Here is a 22,946-nt window from a genome sequence, read left to right on the forward strand (position 1 = left end):
GTCCCCCGCGGGTGGCCGCCCCAGGCCCCCGCCGCACCGCCCCGCAGCCGCCGCCGCCATGTCGCTGTCAGGTGCTCGTGCCCCACTTCCGGGGGCGGGGCGAGGGGGCGGGGCCGCGGCAGCGACGTCACGGGCGCAGTGCAATTGCGCGTTACTGCGCATGTCTGCGCCGCCGTGCAGGTGGTGCTGGGGCCGCGCGCTCAGCGCGCTGCCTTCGTTCTGCTTGGAGTAAGGAGGGAGCGCGTCCCAGTGCCGCGGGCACGGGAACCGAGTGCTGACATGAGGGAGGAAACAGCGGGGAAGCTGGTCACTCGTCACCGGGGAGGATGTAGATGGCCTTCCCAGTAACGTGCTGGCATGAAGCTGTGTGCTCGGCTGAACTGGTGGAAGCACTGAAGAAAAATCCATTAGCAGTAACTTCTTACTTAGTAGTGGCTATATAGAGATGCTGGGAAAAACGGTATCTACGTGCTAAGTCATGCTTCAGAAAATCAGGCCAAACAAACTTATAGAAGAGGTCTTAATTTACACATTTATTTACAGTTTGAGAACAATTAAGATTGTAACATACAACATAAACCCATACAACCTCTCCAAGAGTTATACTTCGCCATAAGCTATTTGGAAAGACTCTCTGCCTACCAACATATCATACACAGAACACACTCACAATGTGCTTCCAGGTAACAGAACTAAGGAACAAGCATTTGTTTGATTCCTCAGTGCAAATTCATCTCTTAAATAGGAGTAATACAGCCAGTTACATGGAAGCATCTACATAACTGCAGCTCTAGAGAACCCCACTAAAAGCTGCTGTTTGCACAAGTGCACGTTGCTGTTTTGCTTCTGCACAAATAAGTGATAATGTACAAAGATTGCAGAGGTCACATGTGGAATGACAGACATTCAAAAACATGGACTACCTCCAAAGGAAATTATTGCCAGTTTCACTGTATCCCTGTGAGTTAGTATTTCCTAAGTTATTACTATCAGGAGATAGAATTTTTAAAAGTTAAAAGATTTATTACTGGCTTTCACCATTGGTGAATAAAAGCTCTGGGGCTGAACAGCCAGTAATGCTGCATGGAAGTTTCTTACTGATGTCTGTCAGAATCTCTTCTCCTCTACACCCTGAAACAGTCTTGGAACATAATCTTCATCTACAAAGACAGAAACACACCCAAGCTGAAGCAGAATAGCAGTTCCACTCATCTGAATGGCACCATTCACATGTTCAGAATGGGCACGTGCTGTGTTTCACTCCTGTCCTTCAGCTGAAATGAGGCCTCCTGGAGTTATGACAGTAAACTGAACAGATGTGTTCCTGCATCTGTACCAGGCTTTAGCATCCAGTAGCAAATACAGGCAGAAACAGCCATCCTGTTTAAACTTGAAATAGTCATGATTTCTGTTTAAAATTCACCAACAATGACTTTTTCTTTTCCAAGGGCTAACCCAAAGCCAGAACTGAAAAAGGGTTTATTAAAAGCAGCCTTTTTCTTTTATATCTGTTTTAAAGGTGATTATGGATTGGATTAATAGCAGTAATAAACGAATCACGTATTTTGATAGGAAAACATTTCTATTTAAACTAAGGGCTCACAAAGCTTCCTGGAAGTAAAGACTTCTTCTCTCTAATTTTGAAGTAATTCCTAGCTTTCTGTGGGATGCATGTCAGCAGTGGTGAAAGCGGTGCATCAGACAAACCTGTAGGGACAAAGAGGGAATCACAGCTTAACTTGGGCAGTATTCATCTTTCACACTGCCATGTAACTGAAAACAGAGTTGGAGTATCTACCATTGAAAATAAACAGGTACACACTTGGACATTTTAGAGGTAACGTTTTCATTCTATTTAATTTCTATATACTTCTCAACTATGCAGGTTCCTTTATGCAACATCCAGCAGAATGGAAAATGATTAAAATGTTTCACTGTGGATTTTTGCTCTCTCTTTACAGAGTTGGAACACTTACCTGCTGGTGCCAAGGATTTCAGCGATTCTAAAAGATGTGGACTAGAAAACTTGACCAGACATCTGAATGGCTCTTTCTTCTCCAAAACGTCCCATTTAGGATCACTTTTAAACATTGTCTCAAGCTGTTAAGACACAAGCAGGCAGTATAAGCAATACATGCACTTGATGTATTCATTATTCACGTTAATATTTAGAACCATAGAATCATTTAGGTTGGAAAAGAAATTGCATTTTCTCTCTGACAAAATACAACCTAGAAAAACTGGACAGTCAAATGCCAAATAGATTCTAGAGAGATGACAACAGTTACAGAACTGTAAGTCATGTTTCAGTTGGGTTGCAATAGTTGTATTTAATTTCCATAGTGAGTTATTGTCCTCAACATTCTCTCTAAATACACTTTCAATTGAAAATTATTCTGGAAAACTCAACTAGTGAGTATACTGTGAATTTTAGAAACACATTTCCTAACATTAGAAATAAAGACATTTCAGCTACAATCACTGAAATTCTTTGAATTTAAATACTTCATTTCAAAATTACAGTGCAGACCCAGAAGTGCAGCTTCTCCCTGTACACTGAAATACAGACACATACATACACGTGGACATTCATACATGCACGTATAGATACACACATATAAATACAGATACTATTTTACTTACAAAAACTTCCCAATGACTAACTTACGTTTAAGCTAAAAATGTTCTAGCTGATAGAAGTTGAAAATGGAACTAGCTATTGCTTTGAGCATTGAAGTATTTTCAAACAACCATGATTTAACTTCAATTCCTTCTTCAAACTGTTCAAGTACAAAAGTGAATTGAAGCCAACCTGGTGATAAAAATTGGTTCTCCAAGTTTCAGCATAAATAGGTATTTTTGGATCTACTGTTATCTCTGAAATGACCAGTTAACTCAGAACAGGCTAACCATAGCTAGGAGAAGAATCACTATTTATTCCTTAACATGATTCTAGTTGGAGGAATATTTTGTTAATAAAATCAGAGGGTGCCACCATGTGGTAAGCAGTTCTCTGGTGGAAGAAGCAGCCAGTTCAATTACGTAGTAAACCATTACAGATCTCACAGAATTCCCAATACATCTATTCATTAGAAAAAAAAACCAAAACCACAAAAAAACAAGAGAAAATTGGTGCATCATCCAAGATGTTGAATTCCTGTGCTATATGTGACATGATCTTCACATGTACTTCAAGCAACCTTGATTTCTTATGCCTCAAAGCAATGCTGGTTTAAGTCTAGTTTTGTTACAAAACGAAGTCCACGTGTTAAGTTCATAAGGGTGAAGGACTGAAATATGATCTAATATCTGACCACATCTCAATGCAAACAAGCTTCTTAAATCTAGTCCTATCTCATTTAAAATGTTCTCCTTGAAGTTTGAAAAAAATGCCATCTTTTTACTTGCATATTTATGTAGCTGTAACTCTATTAAGATTATAGAAAAACAAACCAAAATGTGTTGCTTTCACTACCTTATATTGTGCAAAGTCGAGTTTGGGTTGGGGACCATCACCAAAACAATCCTGATTCAGTCTATGTATTCTTTCTTTCTCACTTTTGTTTTCATCGATTATCCTTAAATCCACTGCAAGGTAGGAAGAAAAAAGAAAAAGACAACTCAGCAAGTACAGATGTTGTATTTGTTGATCAGGTGAATGCTCAAACAAAAACTTAGAAACAATAATTTTAAAAAGATTCATGACTATCTTTGTTTCATAAGCTAGCTGCTTTCATGACATGTATTTTCAGCTCTTACCAAGAAAGAAAACAAGCTAGTGTGAAAGGAGACACTGATCATTACTTATTTGTAGTTTCATAAATGCATTGAATGTTGTGAGGAAATATTCATCTCTCCTAGCGACATCAATATTACCCAGGGATGGATAATATGTCAATATAACACATGTACCTTTCCTATTATGAATCTCATTTCATAAGGCAGAAATATACAGACATACATTTTTAAGTACAAATCTTCCAAGTGGGGACATTCACACCTGTATTTAATTTAAAAATACACATACCATTTTCTGTGAGTACACTCCTTTCTTGTTGTGGATAGTTGGTTTTGAAGTTCTAAATGAGGTAAAAATAAAAAGGAAAAAGAAAATAGTTCTGCTTTTAGAGTCTTTAGCTGGAAACAGATTTCCATATTTCTTTTCATTTTGTGTTCTGAAAGTGAGTGCTCAGTTTCAATAACAGCCAGACTACAAAGCCCAGCTTTAGTTAAACCATCCCCCATCCTATGATAGAGGCATTATGTGGATGAATGGAGTTAAGTATCTGTTCTAACAGCTTCCCAGTTATTACTCTAAGAAACAATGCTAAGAAGTCCCAGGAGTGACTTGGTCAGACAAAGACTAAGCTTAACCATCCAGGAATAATAACAATTATAGACAGTAGGTGGCATATCAAGTAATTACATCAGTGCTGTAATGTTACCTTAAGGAAAAGCTATCCACCTCAGTAGTTCAATACTACTGTAACTTGATGAGCTCCTGAAAGAGGTGAATTTCCCCCTGCTAGAGGGTGAGCACTAGGCCTGACATACACCTTCAGATGTACTTGTGAAGTGGCTCACCTGGCTGTATCTCTTAAACACAATATCTTTAAGGGAGTTTAAACAATGACTTCGAAGCTCCATTTCATGGATGTCATGGTAACTGGATGCAACAACTATTGCCTTTAAATAAAAATTGAAATTGTTTTAGCGTGAGTGTTAGTAATCACTGTGGGTATAATACAGAAAGAGTATTTCTAGACTTCAGAGATGTTTTGTTTCAAGGGAAGGAACTGCCTTTTAACCAGCAGAGTTTCCATGTTGCAGACTGTTACTAAGGTTTTGTTAACACACAGCATTCCCAGGATTAACTGAATAATCATACACCCTTATCAGTACCAAAACCACAAAGTAAACAGATTAATAAAATCATGAAACTACTACTATGGATATCTACAAAACAGATAAAAACAAGACTATGAACATTGATCACCACAATTTTATAGAAAGAGCTGATTAATAACATTGCTTGATGAGCTCATGCATTTAGTTAACAGTGTTGTTTTAATGTTCATCTACTTCTATAACACATTTTAGTTGATATTGCCTAACATTTCCTCGAGGAATTTGAATAGCTTGAAATTGGCAAAAAATACAGTCAACTGAGTTTATTTTTGATGTGACATTCTGAAGGTCACAAAGAGTGGGTTTTGCAACCCCCAGCTTTTTAATTTTAAATAAAAAATAAGCTAGAGCTCAGGAGAAAAAAACATCTACGGTAAATTAGAAAATTGCATTAAGAGTCTCATCTTTACATCTCCTCTTAAAAACTAAGAGAATTAAACATCCAAAAGACTGTGGGGTAGTCATGGTCCATGGTTTTGTTTTCTACCTGACATAGTAGAGGTAAGTTGCTCCTAAGGGTGGAAGTAGAGATGAAGACATAAGGAGTCTGTGAGTGATACACAGCATAAGTGGTTTTGTACTGGTTTGGTTTTGTATACGGTGTTCCCCAGGCAATTCTAATCCAGATTGCATTATCCTCATATTCCCTAAAATTGATGGTGACCTGAATAGAAAAAGAAAAGCTTTGCTTTAAACACACATTCACGAGTCCAGAAAAATTAGAACATGCCATAAGCCTGTGTTCACAAGACCAGACATAACACTGCTTGAATAAGTAACTAATCCTAATAGTGCGGTATGGATTACATTTCAATCAAGTTTCCACAGGACTATGATAACCTCACAAAATGAAGGTTCTAAACTCTAATATGACTTTCATTTCACCACTTCAGAAGAACACGATTAATTATTTCTTTTCTGTTCTTCACACAGTTCTTACCATTCCCAAGTTCATTCTGTTTCAGTTTTGATGCAGACTGTAAGGACTGTAAGCAAAAAACATATCTTGCTAAATGTATGGAAAATCTATTGACACCCAAACCCAACACATGTAGACATTCTTACATTTATCAAAGCTGATTGAATTCGTCTTCTAATTTTTTTTTTGAAATCTCTGAAGTCAAAGAAGTCTGCTTCTTCCCCTGTTAAATGAGAAAATAAAGAAAACACTGAATTCCTCTTTTAAGACCTGGTTCAGTGATGGTTTTAGTTTCACTGACACAATGTTAAGAAGAAAAAAGCTGACGCTGCGGAGCCTTTTCAGGAAAGCTGGATATTAAGCTTGAGTCTCATTATTGTTAAGCATATATTTATATATAAAAGACAATTAGAAATCATTACTTTCTAATAATTGCTAGAAGAGTTAATCCAAAGTACTTAAAAAACATCAACGATAAATCCATGCTCAGTAAACTGCTAAGAGTTGTAATAGAGAGACTACAGGGAGGAAAGGAACTTTACCTGTTTTGTTCATCTGGTAGACACTCCACACTCTTTTGTTTGGATACATGTGGTTGTCTAGGGAAAACAGGAATTGCTCAGTAATATTTGAGTAATATCAAAAGGTAATTAAAAAAATCATTTTATACTGCTTTCATAAGCAAGTTATTTTAAAAAGATTACTTCTGTCATTGTGATACTACTTATTCAGCATTCTTAAGCTACTACCAACAGCAAATCTAACAGCAAAAGAGTATTTATTAAAAGAGGTAGTTGCTTAATTAAATTACAAAAGATCTTCATAACAAAGGATATCTCTGAGGTTCAGTGTTTAAAGAAACTCTTCAACTAAAATAACTGTCAGTCAAAATTCTAATTAAGAGGTGCAATAATCGAGTTGTGAATTAATACTGGAGCTAAATTTCCACCTGGAGTATTTGCAGGCAGCTTTTCTCCATGCTACCCCTCATAGCAGCAAGATGTTCAGACTCAGTGCGTGCTGGAGGTGAACATCTCTCACAACTTTTATAACTGTGCTCTGGATGTGACTTAATTAAGTTGACAGCTATTTAGAATTCTGAAGAAACAAACATGCTCATGTTGAAAAGATTTTGAAAAGAAATCGGTCAAATCCAATAGGATTAATCTAAAATGTAATCTTTGTACATTAAGTGCATCCCTGCATCGCTAGCGCAAATTGCTACATCATTACAGGAATTACCAAGTTACTCAGAAAATAAAACACAAAGACGTTGTTTTCATTCATTTTTACTTACAGATAATGTCTAGGAGGGCTGCTTGCTTTATGTCTGCAGAGTTTTCCTGGAAGGAAAAACAACAGTGCATTGTGAGGCTCTATCACACACAGAACAGAATCACTGAAGCTGGCAGAGGACCCATAAGGATTACTGAGTCCAACTCCTGGCTCTGCACAGGACCACACAAATATCAGATCTCTGAGAGCAGCGTCCAGACACTTCTTGAATTCTGACAGCTCAGTGCTATGCCCTCTGGTAAGGCTGCTCCTGTGCCTGACCACCCACACGCTGTTCAGCAAGTGAGAGATCCCCGGGCAGGCAGCTTCAATCACAAGGCACGGGGTCACCAAGAGGCAGGTCCTGGGGACAAGGATTACCTCGCAGAGCTGAGTGACACTGTAAGAGATGTTCTCTTTGGTCTGACGGAAGTTGACAGCTTGTAACTGCGCGTCAGAGAGAAAGCCCCACTCCTGCAGCACTGCCATGATTTCATCGCGGGGGATTTTTAGCACGGTTCTTCGGATGTATTCGGCAACGACTTCATCCATAATGGGGACACCTATAAAGTTGACATATAAAAGAAGTCAGACCAACGCGTAGGCCACTTGCTCCCTGAGTACGGTGTGAAGTGCTGACAGCGGCACTCGGGGCAGCAAGAAGAACTGCGGCATCATTCCCCAGCGCGGCATTACCGGTGGTTCCGGGGGTGCAGCAGTGACAGCAGCTTAAAACGTTTCCCCCAGTAACCGCCCCCCCGCCCCGGCCCCTGACGGCAGCCGTGACCGACCGAGGGGCTGAGGGCAACCACGCGGAGCGCTCGCCAAGAAATAACGCCAACCTATCGCCCCGTAGCCCTCTTCCTGCACACGGGAACGTCATCTCGCCCGCACCCCCGCGCTCATAACGGAGACCCCCACTCACCGCCAGCACAACACCAACCCGGCAACGCGCCGCGCCAACCGCCTCCCGCCTTTCGAAGCACCCAATCAGAAGCCGCCCGGTGCAAGAGAGGCCCAATCGCAGGAGGCCACGCCTCTCCGCCCCGCCTCTTCCCTCTGAGGAGACTTCCGGCTGGGCATGCCCGGTCACTTCCGTCCTCCTGGCGCTCCGTGTTGGGGTTGCTGTGCCCAGTCCCGGTCCCGGTCCCGGTCCCGTCGGGTTGGGCTCGTCCTTTTCGGAACTGAAGTAAGCTGTGCTCTTGCGAGCAGAGTGTGCTTGCACAGCTGGAGCTGCCCTACCGCGGTAGCGCTGTCGTTAGGCTGCGATGGGAATGGATCTGTAGCTCTCTGCTTGGTTTCTTTTAATAAGGGCTTTTTTTTGATACGTTTTGCATACCTGCGTCGGAGCACGGGGCTTTTGAGATGGAAGAGTTGAGCTGATTGGGGTCAAGTCTGCTTATGCAGTGTGGTAGAACTTCCATGGGCGGTTTGTGAGCATCTTGTGAGTATATATTGTAAGCAGAGTAAAACATGTTGTTTCCTTTAGACAAGAGGGGAGCTGCAAGTTCTTTGATACACCAACTTCTATTCAACTTGCTTGATTCCCTAGGTATTAGTAATACCTCTGTTTGCTTCAGTAACTTGAATCAGGTGCAGTCTAACTTCCAGTGCTCATCTGTTCCCCTCTGCAGTGAATCTCCATTGCTCTGCTGATGTGAGGGACGTTAAATCAATGGTCAGAAAGCGATGGTGTCAAAGACTTAAGATCAGTTTGAATCTTATTAAAAAAAACCTTCGTTATTTAAGTTCAGAAAAAGTAAATGCGATTTATATACTACAGGGAAAATTTTTAAGTGGCATTGTTCCTTTTGCATTTCCTTGCTCTTCTTGAGTCTTCAGAAACATCCATCTGTAATAAACACAGGTTTGCGTTTTGCTCTGGTCTTTTTTTTTTCTGAACAGTGTGAATTCCTACTTTTTTTTTACAGTTGTCTTTAGAAACTTGGCAAAAAGTGAAATGCTTTTTATATGTGTGACTTTTAAAATGGAAAAAAGTTGCAGAACTTGGTTAAAAAAAGAAAAAACAACTTTGCAATGGGTTCTACTGAAATATGGGGGAAAAAAAGATTTGAGGAAAACTGCTGCCTTGATTTAAACACTTATTTCACAGTTTCCTCCCCTGTGTGGAAATACTAAGTGTTAAGCTAATCAGTGGGCCTGAAAAAAGCAACTAAAGTCAGCTCTCCATCTCCATCAGGAAATGGATTGGTTCTTACTTCTGGAGGATGCTGAGAAAAGAAGGGAACTTCCCTGGATTCCTGGTGGGCTGATCCTGTACTTTAAGTAGGGAGGATGTACAAACCCCCTTCCTTCTCCATGTACAAGGTCATTTTGCTGCTACCTGCCGTAAGGTCAGAATGAGAAGCTAGCAGGTAGAAGAGAATAAAGCAGTGGTCCTAGATGCCACTGTCCTGTCACGTGTGTGAATGGAGTGCTTGCAATGTTCCTGCCCTGCTCTTTTTGGACAACCTTTTGGTTTCTGATTACTGGCTCATCTCTGATTATCTTGTGGATTGCATTGTACTGATAGCACGTTCGGTATTTCCTATACTGACCAGGTGTGTAAATAGCTTTTTAAATAAGAGACAGCTGTCCTGACTTGTATTTAAAAGGTAGCTGAGAAGAGAATCTTTCTTCACAGCTTCTACCTTCAGAGGCTAATAGAAATTTGCACTTAGTTTGAAGCATTTCAACTAAATCATTTAGCTCTGTGGGTGCTCTAATTTTTAACAAGACAGGAAGAACTGTGTAGAGTGCAGTACCTCCTATAAAATGCATTTGGGGCAGAACATTTTTGCACAGTTCAGTGAACTATTGGTGTGTTTGTGCAAAGAGTTCATCTCAGTACTTCTTTCCAAATATTTGCTTGAGATATTAATGTTGGCTTAGCATTCCACAGTCCCATTTTCGCCTTAAAATAATTGCATCATTTCCTAATATTCTCCTTTATTCACCAGTTTCATGTTTAACTTGGTGCTCTTTATCCTGCACTTCTCATATTTTCTCAGGGCAACTTATATATTTATATTTTTTGTGCTTAGAGTCCATATGAGCAATCACCTGTATAAATTCTGTCCATGTTGACTTAAATTAAATACTGCCAACCAGTATTTAGGTGGCTTAGCTGTGGAGTGTTGGAACAAGGATGGCTGCTTAACATCAGGTGTACTGATTTTTGCTTGATGTATTGCACCTAGGAAGCTGCTCTCTTTAGGAGGAAGGGCAATGATAAAATACCAAGTAAACAAACCAAAAGACATTTACTTAACTTATTGGCTCTATGGGTAATACAAAGAGAATTTTGTCAGGATAAGCCCATTTGTCCTAGTATCACATGGGCTTTTTTCCCTCCCTAGTACAGTGATCTCCCACAACAAAGAAGTCATGTTATTTCAGCCATTATTATATGGTAGTTTCATCTTTTTCAATGACAAATCTTGAGAATGACTTCTGGGAATGTTTTGTTTTCTAACGTGAGATGTTATATTAAATACATATGTATTTCTAGAATGAAACTTGCTTGTGCCCCACAGGGTTGTATGGAAAAGCACCTGGGGGTCCTGGTTGACATGAAGTTAAACATGATTTAGCAGTGCACCCTTGCGGCAATAAAGGCTAACAGCACGTTGAGTTGTATCAGAAGTGTAGTTAGGGTGGTTACTGTTATTCCCCTCTTATTCTCTCTCTCGAGGACACACCTGGTTTTTAAAGCATCGTCAAAGGTTTGGATCAAGAAAGGCATGTGGATAACTAAAAAGATGCCAGTCCTTAGAGTGCTGTAATGAAATGTCAGGGTGCTTCCTGTTCTTATCCGCTGGCGTGTAGTGAGTCGAAAGAAGAAAAATGCATATTCTAGAAAAGATATATAATAGTTATCCTATATCTATTGGATATACATCGGTTGGAACTATGGATCATCCTAAGGACCCTTCCAACCCAAATGATTCTATGATTCTGTGTATGCTATAATATATAATACATATGCTAGAATGAAGAAAGCTGAAATAGGAGGATGAAAAGATAACCTGCAGTTCAAGAAAGGTTAATTCTCTTAGTGTCCTTTAAAAGGAAAATCCCAAATGCATCTTTAATGTCAGTGATCACAAAGATTTTAAACTCAGTTAACGTGAGCTCTGCAAATAAGGAAGAGGCATATACTGGTTCTAACAACCTTATGTGCATAATATAAATTATACATATTACGTTGTATTTCTATTCAAAATATTTCTATAACATTAATACTACGTGATAGTTTCTTAGATGATCAACTTGAACTATTATTTATACATTCATATTTTAATGTTGGCAGGTAGAAATTTTCTCAGATTCTTTTACTGCTGAAATCATCTCTGCATAAGATGCATCCAGACCTGTCTCCTCACCTGCACACTGAGGAATGTAACCTCATCATCAGTCTGCTCAAGAAGTGCCACAAGGAGGTAAAGAGTTCTGAGCTGTGAAAAGAGTGGGTAGGCTGGGGAAATGAGTGTCTGAAAATTAGTGAGACTATCATGTGATCATAGAAACATCTCCTCTAGGCAGAGCAGCTGTGAAATGGAGCTAGTATGTTTTCACTCAAGAAGGTATCTGACAATTGTGTGGAAGTCTTTGCCAGTGATTTCGTTAGGAAATAAAGTATACCTTAAAATTTTTTATGTTAGGCCCAATGTTGTAAAGCTCTATCTTAAAAATTGAAATAATTTCTGCACATTTTAGACTACGTGTCTGTTGCTCACAGGATGCTCACAGCATTCCTCTATTCCAGCTGCCTCCAGGCCAGATGCACTAGTAGACGTGCAGGTGTGCTGGTGTGCCTTACACTCCATGCTTGGAGAGTTATGTGTGAATTAACATTTGATTTCTTAGTTGACATGTAAGAAGGGATGTAAATGCCCAAATTGTCTTCAGGGAGCTCAAGGCTCTTCATTGTTTTAGTGTAGAATCTTCATCTCATTCAGAAGCTGTTTTTTAGTTTGTTATAAGTAAACTTCTGTATGTAGATGAGTCAGTCCCTGAAATGTAAGCTATCTGCAGCACTGCTGCGTTACTGGTACTTAATTTTCTACTTCTCTCTATTAGTCTAAATAGATGTTCTGAACAGACATATTTCTGTATTAGTGCAGAAGTTTAATTTTCTAGTTTGCTTGGGGACAAAAGTGTATTTAAATGAATGAAGTGCTTTATACCGTCTCATGGAATCTACACTATTTTCATCTCCGTGTTCAGATGTTATGTTTACAGTTTCTGATAATGTGAATAGCCATAAATTTGAAGACAAGACATATGTTAGTTTTACTGTTTTGCTAAGAATTCTGAATTTTTCTTTTCAAAAAGTGGTTATAGGAAGAAGAAGGCTGACAATACATGAAATGTGAGTGAGAATGTGTGGAAGAGACATATTTCTGAAGATCTGGTTTTAAAGTAGCTAGGCTAATGTATAAAAAATGTCTAGTACCTGATTTCTTATAAATTCCCAATGACAACAATGTGAGGAGCAGGGTTTTAATACTGCAATTTTGTTTTCATGAGTATACTGTACCAGGCTGATTCAGTACATTTTTGATAGTTTGTACTGCAATATTTTGAGATGTCATTAACCAATTCTAGTTTGCTTACATCTCATGGTGTTTTTCATACAGTTGTCTGTTCCTATGCACTGTGTAGGTATCTTAAACCTAAGATACACAGTTTTTGCATAGAACAGGACATCACCAAGCTTAACTGTAACTTATATGGCTACCTTGAGTTTAGTGGAGAACTGGAACTGAAGGGGTGTACTTGATTTCCATGGCAGTGACTCAAAGCAATCTATTGCCTATTTGCCTTATGAAGATTCTGGGAGCAGCAGTAAAACATTCATGCACAGAGTTATATTCTCTCATTTTTGTTTGAAGTTGATCGTTTTATGTGAAGACAAACTGATTTTGTCTGTCTTAAGCTTACCTACGAGTGTGTACTTGTGCTAGTGCTCCTCAGAACAGAGTGAAAACTACTCACATGAGTTCATTTAAAGGGCGCAGTAATGTTTGTGTTGAGTTGAAGGTGGATGTACTGAAATAGCATACTGTAATTGAAATCACTTAAATCTGAAGTTTGATTTAAGTATAGTTATTGGTGACTATCTGCTAGTTTGTAAAAATACCAAAGAGGCCTAAGAACCTTCATATGTATTTTAAATTTATGGTGCTGAGGAATAAAAAGCCTCATCTTGCATTCTGCGTCCAGTATTTGTGTTTTCACAAAATTTATTTTATCTCTGATTGTATCTGCTGGTTGTATGGAATCTTATATCTACTGGAGAGAGGCTAATTCCTATTTGATGTCATTGTTTCAATTTTTTTAAATAACTCTGCTCTTGTGCCAAACCCAAGCCTTATTTTTTTATAGACAGCTGCTGAAAGAAGTGTGTATTGTCTTGCAGTCACGCTGCTGTAATGGGAATAATAACTGTTTTTGGAAGACCAGTTCCTTCTTCCTCATCTGAGTTATAAAAAAGTTGACAGTTTAGGAGTCTGGCTAAATAAACGTAGATTCAACTCACTGTGTGTACTAGCAAGAGCAGAGCTTGGAATGTGGAGTGCTCACAATGAAATTGGACATGCTAGTATACGAATAGAATAAAAAGTTAAATCCATATTAGCTAAAATGAGAATGCTTTAAAAGCAGATTCAGCTTTCAGTAGAGTAACCATTTATCCAACTGCTTCAGTGTCATCTGATGCCCTTTATAAAGCAGAGAGATATAAACAAGTTAATTATAGCACTGCCATAGTTAAATGTCTGTCATAGTCTCTAACACACTCCTAAGTTCAGCTGTGTTCTGTTAGCTGACATCTACCTTGCACACCACTTGAACTCTAATAGTGTTCAGCATGTCTCTGAATCCATCTGGCTGCTCATCAGCCGCAGAAATGTGCACTGGTTTCCCTGATGAAGACTGGGTAACACTTAAATAAGCATCTAGTCTACAGCTGAGTTTTATGGTGGTGAATACATTCCTGAGGTTTGGAGAAACTTTACCCCTTCCTCCCCCCATGCTAGTAGAGGCATCTTTTAGACCTGCAACACACTGCTGGGGTATGAAGCACCGAGACCTTGGCCTGTATATCTTTCTACATCTTTCTAAATGAGGTTCAGAACACAAAGTTTTTGAACATTAATGAAGCTAGTGCTAAGTAAAATCTATAAAACTGATTTCTCGATCAACAAAGTGTGTGTTCTACATCTAGACTTGCTAACTTCTGTGTAGATATTGTTTTTCAGTCTGCTTTTACAGTATGCTGAGTACCTTCTGCAAGATGGAGGTCATTCAAAGGAGAAGTAGCTCTAGCTTCTAGCTACTCAGTAAAAAAAAAAAAAGTTAAAGCATCAGTTTTTGCAAAAGGAGAAGTGGAAAAACCAGCTGGGATATACTGCAAAATGCAAGTGTCTTGTAAGAAATGGGGAGCTTTGGAGGAAGACTTTCTTGAATTTCTTTTTTTCTTAACTTATTAGCACAGCGTTTTGAAGTTTTTTGGCCATTGCAATGATATTGACCGTGAGATGCGGGAGTGCTTAAAGAAAGAGGTAAGAAACAAGTTTGAGTTAAATAACCAATAAAAGAAAAAAGTCCATATGGTAGAAAACGTTCTTTTACGAAGTAGTACAAGTCAATAAATAGGCTCTGATATGTAAACTCATTCTGGGTTGGGTGCTTCAGTCATCGTTAGTTTTCTGGGGGATAAATTTATCAGGAAAATTGCATACATGAATCCTGAAATGATGCTGACACCAATCTGAGCTAGGAACGTGGACCTCTGCTGTCACCTCTACTTTTGGCAAAATTTGGCCCTGAAGGTGATCATTGGAATCACAGAGGATGCTGTTGAAGGCAGTATTTTCTTGTGAAGATGTAAATGTGCTGACATGATTTCCTTTACGGTGTTTTTTCTTGTCAGACTCCAAGTCTCAAAATAATTGCAGAGTACAATTCAGGATGATTGCTTCTTGTGTGAGACTGTTAAATAATAGTTACTTTTTGAATCTCTTAAATGAGATGGAAGGCTCAGATACATCATTACAAATAGTGCAGTTTGGATGTGTGTCTGACTTTAACAAATAAACACAGGCTGTATTTAAGATATTAACATAACACACGTTTTAACCTGCATTTTAATAAGAACTGTCACTTTACAGGTTGTTTTAATTCAAACAATTCGGGCCCCTCTTTACCCATCTTCCTTCCATTGCTCTGTGGGAATTAATTTCATCTACTTGTGTGAAATACCGTTTCCCCTCCCCCTCCCAACTGTAGCACAGACTTGGAAAATAAGATTCTTTCTATATAGCCTTATTTTTCTTTCTTCCATTGAAACTGTTACATTATAATGACTTCTTGAAGGCTATGTTTCTCTACCTTGAAATCTGGCTATGTTGGTATACTATTATTATGAAGTCCCTGTTCAGAAGTCCTATGAAAAGTTGTTCACAGTGAATAGATGTAAAATAGGCAGAGATGAAATTGCTAGAGGTCCATTGTTGTATTCTACATAACATCACAGATTAGTGAAAAACAAATATTAGCAATACAACATGAGGAAATAATAAAGCAGTCTGTTAACAGTGAATGATGTTTCATACCATTCTTTCAGTTGTTAAACAGTACAGTGAATGAAAAACTGGAAACTCTTTCCAAAATCCAGCTGCTTAGTAGATTACTACATCACTACAGGGAATTGTGTATTTGCTGTTTCGTTAGTCTTCAATACTATTAAAAAAATAACAAATACATGCTCTAACTTCACATCAGAGTTAACATTGCTTCTCGTGAAATATATACCAAATCTGCATAGGTTTTATTTCCATTTCTTTTTAGCCATTAAAGAGGTTCCATTTTTGGCTGTAATGAAAGAAGGACTCTTCAGTCTTCAGACTTTTGCTAATACAGGGCCATACTTCAAAGATGGGCTTCACATTTGAGATACACACATGAATGCTTTCTTGATTTCGATTGCAATGGAGTCTCACTTCTATTTTTTTGAACTATAAAAAAGCCCTAATTCAATCCATATTTGCCTTTGTTCCTTTCATCTTGGTATACCGCTTTATCTGTGCATATAATTAATGATCAGGATCAAAAATAGACCAAGTCTGTGATGACAAATTCATTTCAGAAGGCAGGCACACATGTTAATCTGTATCTTTTAAAAGAAAAGAGTCTGATCAATGCTTTAGAACAGTGTTAATGCAACTTTTTTTCTAGTTTGTGTAAAGTGTAGCTGTCAAACTTAAGATGGATATGTAATTAACTTCCTCCACAAGATTAATGGAATCTTCTTTATTATAATGTTCTAATACTCCTTAGCTTAATAACCTCTAACTTAGAAACATGTATTTTAATAAAATAAATGGCAATTTCAAAGTCAAAATGAATGGGTGTATAGATATGAAGAGCTATATATCTAACATATTGGTCAAAGATATTGTTTCTGATCCTGAGTAATAAATGCCCTACACATTTAAAGTTTGACTGATCTGTTTGATGGTAATAACTGATCTAATAGTTCCCTCATCTGTCTTCCAGTATGAAGAAAAAAGGGCCAGGAACAAGGAGACACGTCGGAAAATAATTAATGCTCACAAAAACTTTGAGAAGTGAGCTACGTCATAGCTGGACAGTTGCACCTCGATAGGGACACTCACTTGAAAGCTGACAGAATTTCTCTTTCAGATTGCCAACATTCAACCTGTGGTTTGTGAAATGGTGGAAAAATAAATCTACCTAAAACATACTAATTCTCAGAAAGGTAAATTGAATGTGGAAAAAATTGCTCGTTAATTTTTGGCCTTGATAAGACACTTGTTGTGACAACTCTTCATTATGTCTCAGTTTTATTATGACTATTAAGTAATGATGCATCGATGTGTGTCGAGTACTATGCATTCAAAGCTGCTACATTCTCAGTCTTGTGTTGAGTTGCATTTGTTTCTTTATAGTTTTTAGTTTCTCTTTCATCTTTTTGCCTTGATAAATGCTGAATGATTTATCACAACACTACGAAGAGTGAATGAAAATGCTGTTTAAGTGAATTACTGGAAATGAATTTCAAACCAATGTGAGCTGGAATTGAAGATGGCCTATCAAGCAATTAGTGGAGTTCTAGTATTTTTGCTGAAGACAAAATAATGAAACCATTATTTTCCATTGAGAATGTTAAGAATTCTGCCTGCCAACTCTAAGTACAGAACAGACTGCTGTAAGTTGATTTGTTCATCGTACATGATGCTTTAGAAACTCAGAATGGAACTTTCTTCAGGGATTCTGAAGCACTGCCTTGATGATACTGAGTACTAACAGTCTGCTGAGTGCTGCCAAAAATACAAGCAAGTTGTTCATATGCATGTGCTAATACAAAGGAGACGTCAAGTCGTGATTACTGCTGTTGAAGAAAAACTCGGGTTAGAAAACATTATCTTGCCTTTCAGTTACTTGAATCAATGAGCAGTATGCTAAACAAGCTGCCTCATTAGCCACAAGTGTTGTTCATTTGCTGTCAAACTGCAGAGTCCTGAAGAAATTCTGAATGCCAAGAATTTGATATGAGGATACTGTGTTGGTTTATGCAGCAATGGAGATAGTTTGCTGAATGTCTCTTGGATTTCCCGTATTTCTTTTTAATGACTTTTTTGTTTTGCCTAGCAAAACGATTACTGAAAGTAAATTTTATTGAGCTAAATATAATAAACCTCTTGAAGTCTTTTGAGGAAAGAGTGCCTACTTTCAATGAATTCTACACTTTGTGCGTCAATGCTAGTCCTTGTAGCAGTCTTAAATTTAGTTCTTACATCTGTTTTGGAACAAAGCTGTATTTTGAAAGATTAGAAGTATTAGAAGTACTTGACTTGTTTTTCATTACCTGGATGAACCCAGTTGAGTTAGTAATGTTTGACCACAAAGGTATCCGTGTAGAAGGTGAGAGTTCCAAGAAAAACTGAAACTACTACTGCTGCATGTTTTGATCTGTTCCCTATTTTCTTAGGATAAATAAATGATGTGTTATGTGAATTAAATGCTGTAGTGGTTGGAAATGGTTCAGTCTTTTTGTTGGTGTTACAAAGATACTTTTGAAGAGGACTTCGTAGTGGAGTTCCCAGACTGGGAACTTTGAATCTTTGCCCCATTTTTTTTTTTTTGTGATGACAAAATCTACTTCTGGAAAGATCTTATTTAAGATTTTTAGATTCCAGGCAACACCAAATATAGAACTGTCTTAAAGATTGGGTTGAGAAGCTGATGCCAGAGTGTAAAAGCAATGCAGCTTTCTTTTATTCTCTTACCAGATTCTATGATTCCAGACCTTTTCAATAAAATAAGAACTGAAGAGATGTGTAACATTGTGAATACACAGTCGTATTGCCAAAGATCAGTGCATTTAACAAATTAAAGCCCAAGTGTCGTGCACTGTACATGAGTGTTCTTGCTGGGAAATCAAATGCTGACATCTTTTCCTTCAGGAGAAGGAGAGCCTGCTGAACAGCATAATGTACATGCAGCAGGGCTAGTTCATGCTCTAGTGTTAAACTCTGACTGTGAAGATCATTGTACTGGTGCTTGATTCTACTAGGAATAGCTTGAAACATTAGTTACCTGTCAGGGGAAATTAACGTGAGTTATATTGCAGTGAGTGCTCGGTGGCTAGCTTGCTGTAAATTAACTCTTCATCTGCAGCTAGTGCTCTGGTGCAGCGTAGCTTGCTGTGCCCCACAGGTGTAATACTGGAGTAAAAGCAGCACCTGTTGCTTATGTGTTAAGAGATAAGAATTCAGTGTGTTGCTGTCTAGCCTTCATCCAGTCTAACTTTGATCTGTGCATTCAGTAATTAAGTTGGTAAGAAGCTGTAACACTGGCTTTATTTATAATCTGACTTTCTTTTTGCCTGGTTTACAAGCCTAGCATCGAAGGGCTAAAATGTGCCACATCTGCACAATTTCTTCCACAGCAGGAATTGAACCTGGTTTTACTGTGAAGCTGCAGCTTTCTCTGAGCATTCATATACTACATGGTGCTTGACTTGTCCCTGTTTCAGTCCAGTTGGTGACACCCTCAGGTAATCATGGCACAGCCATTTGTTGCAGGTGAAGACTACACATAGTTTCTAGACCTTATAGGAAAACCTGAAATTGGTTGAGCTGTTTGAACAGTCTGGGTGAGGACTGTAGTCCTGTGAGTGTTGTAGCTGTTGTCTTTCTCCCAGCTGATAAACTAGCTGTTTGTACAGCTAGGGTAATTGCTTACATGCAGCAATGAGTGCACTTCTATGGGCACCTGCAACTTCCTGGAAATTGGGGTGTACTGAAAAAAGATCCCGTAAGAAATGTAGTCTTGCTTAACACTGCACAGGAATGATTAATGTGAGTGATAAACTGAGTATGCAGCTGAGAAGTTGGTACTTTAACAGAGTGAATCACTGTAGTATTTCTGTTTTATATGCTAAAGCTTTAGGCAGGAATAGTTAACAGGTGTTTCTTAGTGTTGGCACTGCCCGTGTTTTCTAAGAAGGCATGGCATCTAATATCAAATGTGAGAGCATTCATAGAATGCCGAAACTGATGGAAGTCGTGAAAAATATTTCAGAATCTGATGGTTTGATGTGAAGTTCATTTTTAATGTTTGTTCTTGAGCAAAGGGGATGCTCTACTTGCACCAAGTCATGAATTGTAGACTTAAATTACACATCCCGTATAACGAACGTTCACTGAAGTGCTCGGCTGCCTGGGATCTGCCGGGAGCTCGGGGGAGGCTCTTACTCTCCTTCAGGGCTTTATTCCTTTATTATAGGAACGGAGGTGAACTATCCAGTCCTCAGCGCTGAGATGTTAGAAAATATGGGCAGTATGGAATCAGCGCTCGAACACCGTATTTCTACAAAAACCCTGATTCAAAGCTCCTTAACCTTGGCTGCCGGAAACCTGCGGCCAGGTTGGCTTGAATGTACGCACGCGGCACAGTCAGCGCCGGGCTGAAAGCTTCCTTTCCCCATGCTCTCATCGCTCTGCCCGTGCCCTCATCACACCAGCCGGTGCGCCGAGCTGCAGCCCGCGCCCATCGCCGCGCTTCGCTCCGGGCGCCGTTCTTCAGAGCCCCGCGGGGCGCTCGGGTCGGGGCCGCGCATCTCCCGCAGCCCGGCACCGGGCGGCCCCAGGGCGCGCGATTCCCATCGCCTCACAGCGCGGCCGGCTCCGCCCCGACCTGCGGCCTCCGCAGCGCCGCCCAGCGGCCCCGGCGGGAAAGCGGCGCGCCACGTGCGCGGGCCGCCATCTTGGGGCGCTGCGCTGTCCTGTGCGGCCACGTGCGGGTGCGCCCCGCGGCTGTGGGTTCAGTCCCGTGGCGCCCGCAGTGCCCCCTCAGGACGGACGGTCTCCCGCGTTTCCCACCGCCTCCGTTGCTCACTGAGGGTTGGTGCGCGCGCGGCTGTTAAAGTGGAGCTTATGTTACTCAAAGCAGCGCTGTTGAGCCAAGGTGTGCTGTCCTCTTCCAGAGCTCAGCAGGATGTTGGCACAGGTGAATACCGGGCTACCTGCTGCTGGGAGTGCAAACAAGGTCCACTGGCAGCCCTGCAGTTCACGTTATTCATGTTATTACTGATTTATTGAGGCTCGCCTTACGTTTGTTCTGTGACGTGGTGAGTTTTTTATCCAGTGGCACCTTATGCTTTAAGTGTGATGCGTGAAGTAGCCCAGTGATCTGTGTGAACAGAGAGGTCTAACTTTGAATTCTTTGACTTTTGATAGAATCATAGGATCGTTTCAGTTGGAAGGGACTCTCAAAACCAATTTGGTCCAGCTCCACATCTCCATTAGTGCTCAGAGCCCATCCAGCCTGACCTTGAGTGTCTCCAGGGATGGGGCATCCACCTCCTCTCCGGGCAACCTGTGCCAGTTCCTCTCTGCCCTTACTGTAAATAACTTCTTCCTTATATCCAGTCTAATTTTTCCCTCTTTTACTTTGGAATTATTTTCCCTTGTCCTGTCACAGCAGATCCTGCTAAAGCATCTTTTCCCCTTCCTTCTTATAGCCCCTTTTAGATATTGAAATTTCTTCTTCAGGCTGAACAGTCCCAGCTCTCAGCCTGTCCTCATGTGGAGGGGAGGTATTCCGTCCCTTGGAGCTTTTTTGTGGCCTTCCTGGATGTGCTGCAGCAGATCCATGTCTCCCCTGTACTGACACAGTACTCCAGGTGAGGTCTCACTGGTGTGGTGTGCAGAGCAGGTTCACCTCCCTCAACCTGATGGCCACTCTTTTGGTGCAGACCAGGATATGGTTGGCTTTTGGGGCTGAGGGCACATAGCTGGCTCATGTGCAGCTTGGCATCCACCAGGACTCTCAATTCAGCAGGGCTGTGCTCTGTCTTTGTCCCCCATCTTGCTCTGATAGTGGAGGTTGCCATGAATGACGTTCAAGACCTTGCTCTTGTATTTGTTGAACCTCGTTTGTTGCACTTTTTCTGCAGCTTTCACAGCTATGTATTTGCATAGATCGTGTTGTATTCTGCTTTGCTTTGTACTTTAACATTGCTACTAACAAACATTTAAAGTATTCTCTGTGCAAGTGATATTAGTTAGTGAGGCAGCTGTGGTTACAAGCAGCCCACATAATCGTATTCAATCAGTGTTAAATATGTGCTACTGAATGGTTGGTTGTCTTTGGGATGCTGATGTTCTCAATTTAATTTAAGCTTCGTCCCATTAGGGCTTCAGAAACCTCAGAGGAAAACAAAAATAAAATCCCTGAATGAGTAATACTGAATGGAATAACATTTTTCTTAATTGGTCGTCGGTGTCTTCATTTAGGTAAATATACAAGTGTGTGGTGTGCAACAGCCGGCAGTCCAAAACCTGGTCACTGTCCCACTGCAGGTGGGACTCTTGGAGAATGGATTTTGAGATAAAAGTCATTTTTACGATTAGATGGTCCTCTTATTTTAACCAGGAAATTAGGAGAGGCTGGTTAATTTTTACATTTGGTGCAAGAAAAAAAGGTTGAAATACATAAAGATTTTCTAAAAAGCCTGTTTTTCCCTACTGAGATGCTGCTGTTATGCAGGATGGCCAAGAATAGATAGCATGAAGGCTAGAGAGAAGTAGCAACAAGGAAACCTGAAACTTTCCTCTGGAGCTTCTTGGTATTCAAAATGGAAACTCTTAAATCATCTTCTAGCTGTAATGAGTTCTCCAGTGCTGGACTTGTTCAAGAGTTCCTGTTTCTATGCTTGGGGCTGTGTTCGTTGTACGGAGGAAAATTCTGAGGTTGAACTAAATCTAGTTGGGAAGTTGCATATTAATGCAGGAAGTCATGCATCAAGTGGAAACCAATTACAGTGTGCAGTACTCACTGGAAACGTTCTAATGTCCCCCTCTATTTATTAAATCACAGAAAAAAAACACAGAAATTATGCGTTATGCGTTATACTGGGGAAGGAGAGAGGGCAAGTGTGCAAGTGAAGTGGGAATTGTCACTGCAAGCAGAATGGCGGATGGGGAGCGTTGTCCACATAGTTATCTTAACTGGATCAGGTTGAATATTTAGGGGAAGAACTTCAGGAGTTCTTTATTGGGACTTATTTGTGGCTTGATGCATATGGTGTTGTTTGCAGCTACCAATCAACAGGCCACTTTTCGCGTATTGTTATGCTGTTCTGTTGAAGTTTCCATAAATTCTTGCACAAAAATATGGTGATTTAAGTCATGCCTGGCAAGTGTATGTCATGTAAGCCTTGGTTTCTGCTGTGTCCTTTCCTTGGTTGTGTTGCCTTCTGTTTGCAGCCAGGAGACTGCACAGCAGTTCTTGTTTTATGTGGGTTATT

The 22,946-nt window shown here is 39.9% G+C and overlaps 2 protein-coding genes across 2 annotated transcripts; one reads left to right on the plus strand and one right to left on the minus strand.

Moving 5' to 3' along the window:
- Window positions 1–1,506: 1,506 nt before the first annotated feature.
- Window positions 1,507–7,739, minus strand: CENPN (centromere protein N). The gene is made up of 10 exons (XM_065734237.1): window positions 7,484–7,739; window positions 7,125–7,170; window positions 6,370–6,426; window positions 5,974–6,050; window positions 5,396–5,572; window positions 4,585–4,686; window positions 4,028–4,079; window positions 3,476–3,588; window positions 1,977–2,100; window positions 1,507–1,707 (listed from the first exon to the last, which is right to left on the minus strand). The coding sequence occupies exons 1-10, from the start codon at window positions 7,652–7,654 to the stop codon at window positions 1,592–1,594; spliced, it is 1,035 nt and encodes a 344-aa protein (XP_065590309.1). The 5' UTR covers window positions 7,655–7,739; the 3' UTR covers window positions 1,507–1,591.
- A 493-nt stretch (window positions 7,740–8,232) lies between these two features.
- CMC2 (C-X9-C motif containing 2) lies at window positions 8,233–18,153 on the plus strand. The gene is made up of 4 exons (XM_065733122.1): window positions 8,233–8,291; window positions 11,415–11,544; window positions 14,599–14,670; window positions 16,667–18,153. The coding sequence occupies exons 2-4, from the start codon at window positions 11,464–11,466 to the stop codon at window positions 16,739–16,741; spliced, it is 228 nt and encodes a 75-aa protein (XP_065589194.1). The 5' UTR covers window positions 8,233–8,291; window positions 11,415–11,463; the 3' UTR covers window positions 16,742–18,153.
- Window positions 18,154–22,946: the final 4,793 nt, after the last annotated feature.

Source organism: Cyrtonyx montezumae, unplaced genomic scaffold (assembly GCF_038088225.1).
Source record: "Cyrtonyx montezumae isolate F1298 unplaced genomic scaffold, pur_monq_1.0 scaffold_17, whole genome shotgun sequence".
NCBI classification, from domain to species: Eukaryota; Metazoa; Chordata; class Aves; order Galliformes; family Odontophoridae; genus Cyrtonyx; species Cyrtonyx montezumae.